The 16,318-nt window shown below is 39.1% G+C and overlaps 1 protein-coding gene across 1 annotated transcript in view; it reads left to right on the forward strand.

The window, feature by feature from the left end:
- The window catches only part of ELP3 (elongator acetyltransferase complex subunit 3), a 101,535-nt gene that overhangs the window by 54,611 nt on the left and 30,606 nt on the right, over positions 1 to 16,318 (forward strand). The window contains exons 10-12 of the mRNA XM_059071343.2: positions 518 to 711; positions 12,524 to 12,614; positions 15,150 to 15,215. Of these exons, the coding sequence (XP_058927326.1) occupies positions 518 to 711; positions 12,524 to 12,614; positions 15,150 to 15,215 (351 nt within the window). The remainder of the gene's footprint in view (positions 1 to 517; positions 712 to 12,523; positions 12,615 to 15,149; positions 15,216 to 16,318) is intronic.

A 16,318-nucleotide genomic window follows, 5' to 3' on the forward strand; every position in this document is an offset into this window, starting at 1 on the left:
CATTATTAAAGGAGGATACAGCCTGGAGGTGAAGGCGGGCATCAGATAAATTGTCAGTATGATGCTGCTAAGAGGGCAAGAATACAGAATTCCAACTAACATTTTTAAGTGAAGCAACTTGTATTTGAAGGTCATCAAGACCTCTGAAGAATGGGCATTCAAGCGGAGACCTGAAGATTAGCTAGATGAAGAAAATCTGATGAAATTTCCAGGCAGAGGAAATTGCCTTTGCAAAGACAGAAAAGCAAGGTGGGGAGGGTGGCATGCGATGACACCACAGCAGTGGACCAGGGTTGGGTTGGTTGGCAAGGGCTTGGTCACCCAGCACACACATGTTTTGCTCCACTGAGGCTGTAAAAACAATGAGTTTCTGTTCTGTCTACCTTCCCTCGCTTGTTGGGAAGGAAAGTCAGTCTAAGGACCACATGGGTATGTGAGAGAAGCCAGCCCCAGATTGGAACTTCACTGTGGGTAATCTCCATATAACTAATGGAGAAGTCATCTTCTCTATTCACAGGAGTTTTTTGAGAACCCTGCTTTTCGTCCTGATGGTTTGAAACTCTACCCTACCCTGGTGATTCGTGGAACTGGGCTTTATGAGCTGTGGAAATCGGGAAGATACAAGAGTTATTCTCCCAGTGACCTGATTGAATTGGTGGCCCGGATCCTTGCTCTCGTGCCTCCGTGGACTCGAGTGTACCGAGTGCAGAGGTAATGTGTTAATCTTTTATGCCAGAAATCATCAGTGATGAGTCTTATCTGTTAACAGTTTCTAATGAGAAGAGTCTTACTGCAAATTGATGGGTTTGAATTTTTTTTAATTAAAAATGGGACACCTAGAATGCTGTCTGTAGATAGAGAGGATGGAAATGATAGGACGGCACGTGCAAGCCTCTTTGCCAGCATCACATTTATTCACATGTTCATCTCTCCATTCGCGAGCCAGGAGATGGAGCATGATGGGAAGTGGGCATGGTGTTTGGTTCCGGGAGCTTGTGATCTACATCAGCGTTTCCTTTTTCAGATCTCCTCCAACCCAGATACTCTAGTGAGTGTGGGAGGAGGCCGTGGAGCCATGTGCCTGTTATCCCTATTCTAGAGCCTCTGAAGAAAAAAGAAAGAGTAGCAACAAGCATTCTTTACCGACATGAATGTTAATGTGGAGAAAGCGTGACATATTCCTGATAGTGCGAAGGAAATCATCTTAACTAATTTTCTAGGAGAAACTGAGATCTCATTTACAATCGTAGTCTTTTTTTTTTTTTTTTTTAAATAGAAACATAACACTGAAGAAAAAATTTAGAAGCCATAAAGTTACCTATTTACCTACAATCCTGACAAAGCCATTCCTGTACTTCCTGGTCGTTAAGGCACATTTCCACCACCCTGCCCAAAACTGCCTGCATTCCAGTATTACCAGTACAAGGCCAAATGGGGATCAATAAATGCATGTCCAGTCAGCTGCTGTGACTAGTATTCCACTGAGCACAACGACTGTGCTACTAATAACATAAAGCAGAACTATCGACTAAAGGAAAATTATCAAGGATAAAATAATGGATTTCCTTAAAGTTCAAAGGATATTTACACCACATTTCTGGCACAGTGTATTTATTTCTCAAATTTTTTAAATTATTGGCCCAACTTAAGGACCTAAATTGCTTAATGATATCTATTTTTTAAAATACAAGTAAAAATACTAAGGAGATAGTGACTAGAAAATCAGCCATCAAAATCATTTGCATTATCCTTCCTCTTCTCTTCCACCTTTCTGGAACAATTCAGTCCAAAAGACATGAGGAGGTACTGAGCAACGCAGGCATCCACAACAGGGACATAGGGAGCCGCAGGGCCCAGAGCACGGGGAGAAGGGTGTTCTCCGGGAGGAGGTGGTAGTGTGGTTCAGGCTGCTGCAGCCCAGATGTGTGAGGAAGGCGTTCTCACTGAGGGCTGACCTGGCACCAGATGTCAGCGCCCAGCAGGGCGAGGAGGATGTGTCTGAGGGGTGTGGAGACGAGGACAGCGACAAAGGGTCAGTAACTTGCAAGGGGTGGATTCAATAAGTAGATAATATTAAGGATAATGGGAGCTGGGTTTTCTGTTATCTGAAAATATGAAAAAGGAGAAAATTAGAAAGTACCCCATGGTGTTTGGGAATAGGAGATACTGGTGTGAACTTGTGGTTTTCAACATATTGGTAGAGATAGAAATAATTGTAAATGTAACAAACAATAACAAATACAGTGGTGTGTGCACATGTCCTTTTCACAGTCTGTTCAGTGGCCACAATTTGTGCAGTTTTGTGCTGTTTGTTGGTGATTTCACTGTTTAAAATGGCCTCTAAGCATAGTACTGAAGTGTTGTGTGTAGTGTTCCTGAGTGTAGGAAGGCTATGCTGTGCCTTACGGAGAAAAGGCATGTGTTAGATTAGCTTCATTCAGACGTGAGCTATGAGCCATGAGTTTCATGATAATGAATCATCTGTCTATTTATTGAGAGAGAGAGAGAGAGAGACACCTTAAACAGAAATACACATAAAACAAGGTCATGTGTTGATCAGCTGATGGAAATGCTGTGACCAGAGGCTCACAGGAAGCTGGGATGGAGTCTAGGATTAGACAAGAGTAAAGTGCCAATGTTAGTTTCCTGATTTTGATGGTTGTATTACTGTTATGCAAGAGAATATCCTTGTTGTAGGAAATACTTAGAGTATTCTGTGGGTATTGGGACATCTTGTTCCCAATTTACTTTCAAATATTATACTTCGGGAATATAGTTATTTGTACCACACTTGGGAATTTTTCTGTGACTTTGAGATTGTTTCAAAAAATTAATACAATAGAAACAAAGATGCAATAAGTAATACTAATAACAACAAAAGAAAAATTGCATTTGCATTTAACTCACTGGGGCAACCAGAGAACAGTGAAAACACTACTTCACAGCAGCAGAGCAAGGCAACAGATATCACAGAATAGATTGAAATTTCACAGCCATAGACACCATAGTTTTCCTACCAAGAGTAACAAGGCATAGATCACACGGGCAATCAGATGAAGAATTTGCATTCTCCCCATTCATTTTTAGCTTTAAATTTCTTACTGCTGTAACCAGTGAGTCAAAAGCAACAAAGACATTGCTATAACATTAAAAGCTTAATTTTATAGGCTTTATGAAATACCACTATGGGACATTATCCTGGCTTACCACCAACTGAAGAAATAAGGATTTCGAGAAAACAGGAGCAGCGAATATAATCTCTATAGGAAAATTGTAAAGGGGTCATGACAGGAAGAATTAAGAATATGTATATTATACAACCAAAAGGGTGTATGAGGAGAAAGGCATGATATTATGGATAACAAACGTGAGGCTGATTAAAGACACCTCCCCATTCCCAGTTCTCCTGTCATGACCCCATTGCAGCTCTCTGGAGAGCTGTCCTTGTTCACATAGTACACTTAATACTTAATAACAATTTTGTAGCTGTGTTCTGGTAAAACAGCTTCATATCTCTGCATAAAAACTTTATGCTCCATTTACTGATGTTTTTAAAGTTATATTCAGATATATCTAGAACTTGGTGTCTCTAGACTTCTAGAAAGAAACTTGTATCGAGGGCTCGATGGTAAAATGTTGAAAAAGAAGTGCTAAGGAAAGTGTTAATGGGTAACTCGAGGTTTACATACAGATGTGTACAAGAGAATGCTGAGTGTTTAGACAGTGTTCGGGGGCTGAGAAACCTTTTGAGTTGGGAAAAGAGAATCGCAGTGTTTCTTCTAGCTTCAGTTTTAAACTTTTAGAACGATTCTGAAAATGTAGAAAACTGATAGTGGCCTAGAAGTGCAGTTAAGTACCCTCACTCTATTAATTTGGAAGCAGTTGGTTATGTCTTGCTGGAAAGAAGCCATTGGCAAAGGAAAAAGCCTCCTCTTAAGGTGTTTAATCCAGGTGATTTTAATAATTATAGTTTATTTTTGTTTTAAATCATAGTAAAGGAAAATCATGTGTGTCTTTTTGTTCTTTTCCTTTAGAAAATCTGGCTATCTCTATGTTGGTTCACCTAGTGACAGCTTCTTCTAATTACAAGCAACTTGCTTAGTGTTGACTAGCTAATCTAAATTTATACATGGAGGAGAAGATTTTAGGAATTATTTTCTAAACAGGTATCAGAAGGAAGGAGCAAAGGAAGTAAAGTGGGAGGGAAGATATTTCAAGTGAAAACACAATGTTTTACACTTGTCTTTTTTAAAAAAAACACTATAATTTACTATTAGATTACCTGATTTTTTTTAATTGGCCATTTTCCCCACCCCACCCTCCCTTTTGTAAAAAATTAATTTACACTTTAAATTTTATGACAGTTGAGTCAATACCATTTTACCAGGTGTTTTTATGAAGTAGCATCCCAATAGATGATTCTGTATTGCAGCCCTGAAGGGTGCAGTCAGTGATTAAATGTAAAATTCTGTCCAGGCACATGATGGAGCCACATTAAACTGCTGGTGCCCACAGGCTGTTTAACAGCTGTCAGCCTTGATGTGATTTTTTTAAATCACTGTGAAGCATTAGAATAGAATACCAATTTGCAGCCAAAAGATGCTTCTGAAGTGCAAGAAACTTCAGAACCAAAAAGCTCTAGACAGCATTTTGAAAGGCTTTTGATGAGCAAATTGCAAATATTAGTGCCTCTAAGCTTGAAATGTTACCTGTGAAATAGAAAAGTGAATATTCTTGAATGTAATATCTCTTCAAGCCTAGAAAGTGAAACAAATTGAAAAATTTTTAAATAATTTTAAGTCCCACCTAGATGGATGTAGCAAGTTCAGATGGTCAGTAATCTTTCCTGGGTTTTGAACCCTAGGAGTCTGTAACAGTGTCTATTCCAAATTGCTTAATATACTACTTTGCACATAGAAGATTCTCAACATATATGGAACTCTCTCTTCATTTTTAGTGAAAAAAACTTTATCACTGAAAGTGGAGATTGCCACATTTCTATTCCCTAATGAGGAAAAACTCCTGTCTGGTACACTCCAGGCATTTCACTGCCAAAGACCATTAAAGCCATATTGCATTTTGTAGTGACAGACATACATTTAAGGACATTTATGAAGTGTTAGCATCATTATAAAGCCCTGTGTTACCAGGTCGACACTGACTTGTGCTTTGGGGTAGTCAGTGCCAGCTTCAGGGACATGCGACCTGTGTACTCTCATGGGTCTTTAACTTGGCCTAATGCTCTGCTCTCACTGTCTTGAAATCATTAATTTTTCAGAAGAGGCCCCCTGTTCTCCTTTTGCACTAGGCACCACAAATTATTAGCTAGCCCTGATGGTAATTCTGTCTTTCTGTCATATAGTTCTGCTTAACAACACCATATGATAAAATCTAGACCTTAGAGAGTTTACTTGTATTGAAAATTTTAGTGTATTTTAAAAGTACCGGTTCACAAGAGATCACTGAGGAAATCAAAAATACCTAGAAACAAATCACAATGAAAACACGAGGACCCAAAACCTATGGGATGCAGCAAAAGCAGTTCTAAGAGGGAAGTTTATAGCAATACAGTCCTACCTCAAAAAACAAGAAACATCTCAAGCAACGTAACCTTACACTTAAAGCAATTAGAGAAAGAAGAACCAAAAAAAACCCAAAGTTAGCAGGAGGACAGAAATCATAAAGATCAGATCAGAAATAAATGAAAAAGAAATGAAGGAAATGATAGCAAAGATCAATAAAACTAAAAACTGGTTGTTTGAGAAGGTAGACAAACCATTAGCCAGACTCAAGAAAAAAAAGGGAGAAGGCTCAAATCAGTAGAATTAGAAATGAAAAAGGAAAAGTAACAACTGACACTGCAGAAATACAAAAGATCATGAGAGATTACTACAAGTAACTTTATGCCAATGAAATGGACAACCTGGAAGAAATGGAAAAATTCTTGGAAAAGCAGAACCTTCCGAGACTGAACCAGGAGGAAAATATAAACAGACCTATCACAAGCCCTGAAATTGAGATTGTGATTAAAAATCTTCCAACAAACAAAAGCCCAGGACCAGATGGCTTCACAGGCGAATTCTATCAAACATTTAGAGAAGAGCTAACATCTATCCTTCTCAAACTCTTCCAAAATATAGCAGAGGGGGGAACACTCTGAAACTCATTCTATGAGGCCACCATCACCCTGATACCAAAACCAGACCAAGATGTCACAAAGAAAGAAAACTACAGGCCAATATCACTGATGAACATAGATGCAAAAATCCTCAACAGAATACTAGCAAACAGAATCCAACAGCACATTAAAAGGATCATACACCATGATCAAGTGGGGTTTATCCCAGGAATGGAAGGATTCTTCAATATATGCAAATCAATCAATGTGATAAACCATATTAACAAACTGAAGGAGAAAAACCATATGATCATCTCAATAGATGCATAAAAACCTTTTGACAAAATTCAACACCCATTTATGATAAAAACCCTCCAGAGAGTAGGCATAGAAGGAACTTACCTCAACATAATAAAGGCCATATACGACAAACCCACAGCCAACATGGTTCTCAATGGTGAAAAACTAAAACCATTTCCACTAAGATCAGGAACAAGACAAGGTTGCCCACTCTCACCACTGTTATTCAACATAGTTTTGGAAGTTTTAGCCACAGCAGTCAGAGAAGAAAAAGAAATAAAAGGAATGCAGATTGGAAAAGAAGCCGTCACTGTTTGCAGATGACATGATACTATGCATAGAGAATCCTAAAGATGCTACCAGAAACTACTAGAGCTAATCAGTGAATTTGGTAAAGTAGCAGGATACAAAATTAATGCACAGAAATCTCTTGCATTCCTATACACTAATGATTAAACATCTGAAAGAGAAATTAAGGAAACACTCCCATTTACCACTGCAACAAAACAATAAAATACCTAGGAATAAACCCACCTAAGGAGACAAAAGACCTGTATGCAGAAAACTATAAGACACTGATGAAAGAAATTAAAGATGATACAAACAGATGGAGAGATATACCATGTTCTTGGATTGGAAGAATCAACATTGTGAAAATGCCTATACTACCCAAAGCAATCTACAGATTGAATGCAATCCCTATCAAACTACCAATGGCATTTTCCACAGAACTAGAGCAAAAAATTTCACAATTTGTGTGGAAACACAAAAGACCCCAAATAGCCAAAGCAATCCTGAGAAAGAAAAACGGAGCTGGAGGAATCAGGCTACCTGACTTCAGACTATACTACAAAGCTACAGTAATCAAGACAGTATTATACTGGCACAAAAACAGAAATATAGATCAATGGAACAGGATATAAAGCCCAGAGATAAACCCACGCACGTATGGTCACTGTATCTGTGACAGGATGCAAGAATATACAATGGAGAAAAGACAGCCTGTTCAGTAAGTGGTGCTGGGAAAACTGGACAGCTACATGTAAAAGAATGAAATTAGAACACTCCCTAACACCATACCCAAAAATAAACTCAAAATGGATTAAAGACCTAAATGTAAGGCCAGACGCTATAAAACTTTTAGAGGAAAACATAGGCAGAATACTCTATGACATAAATCACAGCAAGATCCTTTTTGACCTACCTCCTAGAGAAATGGAAATAAGAATAAAAATAAACAAATGGGACCTAATGAAAGTTAAAAGCTATTGCACAGCAAAGGAAACCATAAACAAGGTGAAAAGACCACCCTCGGAATGGAAGAAAATATTTGCAAATGAAGCAACTGACAAAGGATTCTTCTCCAAAATATACAGGCAGCTCATGCAGCTCAATATCAAAAAAACAGCCCAATCCAAAAATGGGCAGAAGACCTAAATAGCCGTTTCTCCAAAAAAGATACACAGCCAGCCAACAAACACATGAAAGGATGCTCAACATCACTAATCTTTAGAGAAATGCAAATCAAAACTACAGTGAGGTATCACTTCACACCAGTCAGAATGGCCATCATCAAAAAATCTACAAACAATAAATGCTGGAGAGGGTGTGGAGAAAAGGGAACCCTCTTGCACTGTTGGTGGGAATGTAAATTGATACAGCCACTATGGAGAACAGTATGGAGGTGCCTTAAAAAACTAAAAATAGAACTACCATTCAACCCAACAATCCCACTACTGGGTATATACCTGGAGAAACCCATAATTCAAAAAGAGTCATGTACCACAATGTTCATTGCAGCTCTACTTAAAATAGCCAGGACATGGAAGCAACCTAAGTGTCCATTGACAGATGAATGGATAAAGAAGATGTGGCACATATATACAGTGGAATATTACTCAGCCATAAAAAGAAACGAAAGTGAGTTATTTGTAGTGAGGTGGATGGAACAGAGTGAAGTAAGTCAGAAAGAGAAAAATAATTGTATGCTAACACATATATACAGAGTCAAAAAAAATGATTCTGGAGAACCTAAGGGCAGGACAGCAATAAAGACAAAGACGTAGAGAATGGACTTGAGGACACGGGGAGGGGGAAGGGTAAGCTGGAACGAAGTGAGAGAGTGACGTGTACTACCAAATGTAAAATAGATAGCTAGTGGGAAGCAGCCGCATAGCACAGGGAGATCAGCTTGGTGCTATGTGACCACCTAGAGGGTTGGGATAGGGAGGGTGGAAGGGAGATGCAAGAGGGAGGAGATATGGGGATATATGTATGTGTATAGCTGATTCACTTTGTTATAAAGCAGAAACTAACACACCATTGTAAAGCAATTATACTCCAATAAAGATGTTTAAAAGAAAAAAAGGACCAGTTCGTTATTAAAAATACTTGTAGAGCCCGTCTTCCTTTCCCTTCATCTCCCCTTCCCGTCACTTCCAGAGGCAGTGCTGCAGAGGTGTTGACAGCAGCATGCCTGGCATCTGAAGAAATGGAGAGTAAGAGTAGTAAGTGCAGAGGTGGCAATGAGAGTAGTTGGGAGATTGGTTATATTGAGCAAATAAGTTGTTTGATTTAGCAAACAAATAAATATACTAAAGATAAGAGAGCCAGATTTCTCACTGTCCAAAGGGATTTACAGACACTGAAGGGTAGAAAGCTGAAAAGAACACTGAGGCACTGGATTAGAATTGTAATTATCAGCATGATTCCACAGCTTTTAAAATTTATATATAGAAACGGTCATAATGTTTAATATATGAATATATGAATATAAATATATATACACATGTATGTGTATATATATTTATATATATATACACATGTATATATATACACATATATGTATACATACATAAATTTCTTAGTTGTGTACGCTGAAAGGGTCTAGAGGCAGTGATACCCCAATAGTAATGGGCACAGCGAGTGCTCAGGTCTTGGTTTCTAAATACCACCCTCCACTAAAAGGAATCAGGGATGCTTGGGTAAATGGCCAATTCTAGGACTGGGGCAGCAAACATGTAAGATCAACCTGGAACATCATGTTGTTCCAGAAAGTAAAGAAATAGTCAAAGAGGTGGGAACATGTCACAAGGACCCCAAAGCCAGCCTAAATGCATGCCCACTGACCAAATCTAATGTAAGCAACAAAATAAATACTGTTAATATCAGACTGCAGCTCATTGAATAAAATAGAAACCTATGTGTTTATAAATAAATGAATAAATAGAGAAGGGAACATTCTTCCTTAAAATACATGCTCAACTAATAAATGCAGAAGGGATGGTAGAAATAGATAATCACCGTTGGTTGATTTTGCTGTTTAAAATGGCCCCCACATATAGTGCCGAGATGCTGTCTATCTAGTGTTCCTAAGTACAAGAAGGCTGTGATGTGTCTTACAAAGAAAATAAATGTGTTAGATAAGCTTCATTGCAGCATGAATTATAGTGCTATTGGCCACAAGTGCAATGTTACCGAATCAATTCTGTGTTAAATAAAGTGTTTTTAGCTGGAAACACACATAAAACAAGGTTACGTGTTGATCAGTTGGAGAAAAGGGACTAAAGGTTCACAGGAACCTAACCCTGCATTTTCCATAGGAGCAGTGCTTCAGTGTTTGCTAATTCAGTGTTCATGGCACATTATAGGACTTCACTGCCATGAGTAACAAGAATCAAATGTATCTCACGTAATGGGTACTGCCAGAACCGATAAGTGTCGTTTCAGGGGGGCTCCAAGGAGCCCGGCCTTTTATGTCTCAGCACAGAAAGAATTCAGCGAGAGTCAAAGTGATAGATAAGCAGTGATTTATTAGAATAGGATGCTTGTGAGGCTTACAAGCGGCTGGGCAAGAAGGTGCCGCGCCCTGAGAACTTAGTGGGCTACAGTTTTGTAATCAAAGGAAAAGTGGGGAGGGTGAAAAGACCACCTTCTTCCTCATTCTTGAGTAGATGTCACGCTTCCATCACCAGCTCCTCCTCCAGATTGGGCAGGGGAGTTTTCTTGTCCCTACATGGTCAAGCCACGACTGTCATGGCACTATGGAAAAATTATTTCAGGTCTTTCACTCTGAAATGCCCCCTTTCCATAAAGTACTGTTTTTTATGTGTGCAGAGAGCATGTCCGAGGGATCATTAACTTACTGAGCTCACTGGTCAGGATGTGGGTCTCATGTCACCATTGTTTTTATTGTTTTGGGGCTTGTCTCATGCATAGGTTTTGTTGCTAAGCAGGCCTGCTTGGCTTTGTGGTTAAGCAAACCTGCTTTCTTGAATGACCATTAACTTACAGGGGTCTCCCATACTTTTTTCTTTACTTACAATCCCCTAGTGGGATTAACTATTTAACTGCCTAATTTGTCCCTTTACTTTTTCCCTATCACTAACAGTGGTTGCCATTGGCTTTATCAGATTAACTTCATATGACGTATAACAGTGTTCAAAATTTTACTGTGAAACTATACGTATGTATCTGTGAGTGATTTATAAAATATTTCAGGGTTAAAAGGGATATTTGGAAGACTAACTTTGGCTTATATAATATGAAATAGTAAAATATTTAAAACAGTTGTTTGTACATTTCTTGCTAAAATAAACTACTTTTTAGTTCACTAGCCTTCTTTCAGTTTCATCTGCTTACTAATTTAAGATGAATTTGATTTTAAGAAATTATAGTTCTAAAGATAGAAAGTTTATTTTACTACAAAGTATAAGTAAACCATATCTATTAACTAATCACTCTAAAAGATGTTTTTTATGTTGCTCTCACTTTGAACTCCCTGGTATGTCTTTCTCTTAAAGAATTTTGGCTTATCAGTGCTTTATAGTTGCTTCCAGAGCCTGATAGATTTATTGTGTATAGTTTTTAATGCTAGTCAGTTGGCTTTTGATACTTTTTTGAGTGATTGGGGAATATCTTATTAGAATCAAATGGATGAATTAGCTAATTGTATTTACTTAACATTTGGAGGGATAAGTGAAAAGAGAAGGAAAAGACGCAAGCTGATTCAAAAGCAAAAATGAGAAGAAAAGATAAATGACGTATTCTTCAAGTCTTCTAATCAACCAAATATTAGACAAAAGAAATTGGGGATTTGTCTTTAAACCGGAGATGTGCTGAGCATATTCTTACTTTAGGGGTTTTTTTTTAACTGTCTTGTCTTTTTTTTTGTGTGTGGTTTTTGTGGTATGCGGGCCTCTCACTGTTGTGGCCTCTCCCCTTGCGGGGCACAGGCTCCGGACGCGCAGGCTCAGCGGCCATGGCTCACGGGCCCAGCCGCTCCGCGGCATGTGGGATCTTCCCGGACCGGGGCACGAACCCGTATCCCCTGCATCGTCAGGCGGACTCTCAACCACTGCGCCACCAGGGAAGCCCCTGTCTTGTCTTTAGATACTGATTTTTGTCTGCAAGGGATAGTGAGGGCTACTACAATGAAACTCATAATTTCAACTTTTGATTGATGTTTCCTTGATGCCGGACACTTTACGCTATATTAATGCCAGGAAATAAATTTTATCTACTCTTATCTTTAGGCAAGTTCTTATTTTCAAATGCAGAGTCACTTCTAATTTAGATTTTTAGGAAATGGAAAAAAATCTATTCTTTGAGACCAGTTGTCTAAGCCAGGCTTTTGCACTTCCTGGTTACTTGTCATTCAGCAACTGTATGGGAAAGTGTTTGTAAGCTATAAATCAGTGTGTTAATAATAATTTTTATTTCTCCTCTTAAATTGGACTTTGTAAAAAACAGTTTTATTTCTTGTTCTGTTTAGTACATGTCTGTCTCTTCAGCCAAAAATCATTACTAATGGTTACTGGACATTTGTTTTGTACTTTGTAATCATATAAACTGTTTTTATCAGATGTTTCTTAGAAAAACCCTGAGTGATAAGTGAAAATCATAATTTCATAGATGGGAAAACTGGGAGGTAGAAAAGCGGTGCACCTTGCTTTCGGGTCAGAATATTCAACCTCTGGTTTCCTGGTCAGTTTTGAGGTGGGGAGGGGGTGGTTTTGTTCTTTTTGTTTTTTTTTAATATCCCTGCCTTTTGCTGCTGTAGGGAGTGACTTATATTTTACAACAGCTGGTGTTTTTCTCCTACAGAGATATTCCAATGCCCTTAGTCAGCTCAGGAGTAGAGCATGGTAACTTGAGAGAGCTGGCATTTGCAAGAATGAAAGACCTTGGAATACAGGTAAGAGTCTGACCATAACTGTTGAGATCAAAGTAAGTAGTCTGAGACACGAAAACCTGTGATACTATCACATTACCAACTTACAGGTTTGGTCAAAAAGCTTTCATGTATTGAAGCCATTCTTACTGTTGTAACACATTGAAATTGAAGCTACTGGTTGCGAAGTCTGCATCCTATCCCCTACACCCCTCTGCTTTCTTTTGAAAGAGCGTAGGTTTGTCAATTTAATGGTTGTTTTTTCTGCCTTCTCAGATTGCCAACTGTGTGTTCAACTCCTTTTTTAAAAGTACTTTTTTTTTTTTTTTGAAGTATTGGGTGTTCGATTCTTGACTAGTGGTTAGAGAAGAATACAACATTTGAAGAAACAAGGCTTGCATGCTGAAATAATTAGCAATGTTATTGCCCAGATATACCAGTCTCCCTCGCCCCACCCCACCCCCATGTCTATTCACTCACTCATTTATTTCACAAATATTTACTAAGCACCTCCTTTCTGCTTTCCCTGAAAGAGCCAGGAATCTGCAATTTGACAGTCCCTGTAGATGATTCTGAAATCACGATAAGGTTTGAAACTCAGTGCCCTAGGAGCTATTTCTCAGAGCTGCTGAAGAGAAAAGGCCAGGAGGGTGTCTAGGCCTGAGCACTGATTCCTGGCCTCTGCCTTCAAAGATGCTCATTCACTCCATCTGGGATGGAGCTGTGGGAGGTTCTCACGCACAGTGCAAACATGGACCCACACTTTGAAAGAAGTCGTTGAGAGGACTGCATATCATGTTTGTGGACCCACCCAAAACATTTTGTTCTCTGTCAATATACTATGGAGAAAATTTTTCAGAAAATTGTTTGTCCATAAGAGAGTTTGTGAACATTATGGCTTATTCTACCCTCCCCCCACCCCCCCAAAAAAATTCAGTTCTAGAAGAACAGCAAATGTATGTACAGTAATGAATAGCCCCAAACAAGAGCGTGTGCCTGCTCAGCTTCCCAGTCCCTACCTGCCCTTGTTGTCCAGCCCCTCCTCCTCCTCCTGAGAATAATGCTGCCGAGTGACCCACCTGGCCCGCTCAGCCCGCTAACCCCATCAACCAGGCACTGTTTTTAACCCTGTACCCCTCTTAAACCGTGATAGCCTCTCGTAAGATAAACTGGGATTGAGTCTAAAGACTGGAATTCAGTCACACCAAAAGACATCGAGTTCACATAGGCAGGGTCTTTACTAGAAAATAAGCACACACCAATCTCTGCCTTAAAAAGCATTCCCCTCCCCTGCAAGAAAAAGAAAAAAGCATGCAAGTGTTCATTAAGAGCATGTAATATGGGTTCCCGGGGCATGGAAATAGCTTAGTTCTTATAGAACTGAATAATGAGCTCTTAATTTTCTCATGGAATTCCATCCATATATATACTAAATATACTATTAGTAGTGTAGCTGCATGACATCATCAGATTTCCTATGGCGATCTTTTCTCACTGATGGAAAATGTTAGAATCCTAGAAATAATTTTTACAGTTCTACAGGGGAAAATATACCATAGGGCATATAATAGTTACTGTAATTATAAATGTCAGGCTGTGTAGCCTGCACACTGGGTTGTGGAATAGAAGCAAGAGTTACATCACACAGCTTGGCCATGCAGACCGGGCACTGCTTCCGTATCATCCACAGGCAGCTTTGTGCTTCCCAGGGACACTCAAAGAGCCAATCTGTGACTGTGGTTCAGATTGTATAATAAATAGATCAAGGTTCTTTCTTTCCATTCTTCTTCCTTCCCTTCCTCCCTCCCTCCCATCCTTTCTTCCACAGAGCCCTTCTCTGCAAAAAACGGCAGTCTTAGCGTCCCTCTTTCTGCCATTCCTAAAATGATACAAATATGGTGATGCTAAAAATGTTAACTGCCATAAAATGGTAAAGGTTTTAAAAAATTAGGAATTCAGTTTTTACTCTTCGGTAGACATAGTTTTGGATTGCACTTTCAGATACAGTTATATCCTCTGGATTTTTAGATTTTAGGATGTATGTTCTTTACTTTCAATATTTGATCTCCTTTGGATTCTAAACTTATTTTAAAAGCAATACTGTACCAACTTCATGTATTTCTAGTTTGTTTTTCCCTATCCTCAGGTTTATTAAAGATGGCTTCATTTTTAATTCATTTCTTTTATCTCAATGTAAATTATGTCCAAACTTAATTTTTTTTTCCAGTTTTTTTTTCTTTTTTTTTGCGGTACACGGGCCCCTCTCACTGTTGTAGCCTCTCCCGTTGCGGAGCACAGGCTCCGGATGCGCAGGCTCAGCGGCCATGGCTCACGGGCCCAGCCGCTCCGGATCTTCCCGGACCAGGGCACGAACCCATGTCCCCTGCATCGGCAGGCGGACTCTCAACCACTGCGCCACCAGGGAAGCCCCAAAACTTAATTTTGAGCCCAGGATTTGGTGGAGAAGTTTCAATAAAAATTGAATTAGTTACCAGTTTTATATTTGCCCCTCACTTCCCACTTTTTTTTCTTTCTTTCTTTTCTTTTATTTTTTGGCAGTGTCGAGATGTGAGAACTAGAGAGGTTGGAATCCAAGAAATTCATCACAAAGTGCGTCCATACCAGGTTAGTTTCTTCATTTTATAGAGAGATTGGGTCCTGTTCATTAATCTTTGTCAAGCCTGGGCCTACACCTACTTACCAGGAGGACCAAACCCTAGAAGTTAATGAGTAAACTAAGAGCAAAGAGTAATTCAGAATGAAGTCAAGCCAGGAAAGCCAGATATGAGGGTGGCTCAACTCTAGAAGAGCCAGGTTAGGAAAACCAAGTTTGAACTTCATTGTAGATCAGCACTGTCCAGTAGAACTTTCCATAGTGTTGGAAATGTTCTATAATCTGTGCCATCTAATAGGATATCAGCTACCAGTCACATGTGACTTGAAATGTGGCTAGTGCAAAGAACTTAGTTTTTAATTTTATTTAATTTCAAGTAATTCAAATGTAAATAGCCAAATGTGACTAGCGGCTACTTTCAGGTAAAGCTGAGTGTCATGTGCTTATCTCTGTGTGCAACTGTTAAATTATTGCCTGTTGGTGGTAATCAAGCGAATAGATCAGCCATATCAACAGGGGTTCCATACAACGTGTTTGTGATGAATTAACTTCTTTCCTAGAATGACATCGTGTTAGCTCTTTGCCAGATTTTCTGTGGGGGTTAGCTGTCATGTGGGAGCCCACTTGAGAAAGGCTAGAGTAGATCTGCATTGATATTTCTGTTCTCAAAGTGAATTGTTTATTTCATTGACATTTTTCACATTTTGGATCTTTTGAGGAAAAAAGTAGACCCAAGCATAGTTAGTCATTTTGCCAAATTCTTGTGCAATCCAGTTATTCAGCAAACATTAAGTTGAGGAGGAATGTCAGTATTAGTCTGTTTATTCACCTCACTGTGGGTCCAGTCTGCCCATTTTCAGAGTATATCTGGGTGTGACCATGCCCACATACGTAGCTTTCTCCGCATATATATTGCTTATATTTACGCAAAGTACAAGGGACACTTGAGCAGGAAGCAAGAGTCAAAAGCCCATGTAGATTGCTAACAAAAGCTTCCCCAAAAGCCGCTCTCTGGTGATTGGATTTTCTTTAACATATTAATCTCATAACTAGGCATACTATTTTAAAGGTCCTGTGGGATACTTTTTAAAAAAATTCCGTCGAGGAATAAGTA

The sequence above is a fragment of the Kogia breviceps genome, chromosome 8 (genome assembly GCF_026419965.1).
Source record: "Kogia breviceps isolate mKogBre1 chromosome 8, mKogBre1 haplotype 1, whole genome shotgun sequence".
Classification (NCBI taxonomy): Eukaryota; Metazoa; Chordata; class Mammalia; order Artiodactyla; family Physeteridae; genus Kogia; species Kogia breviceps.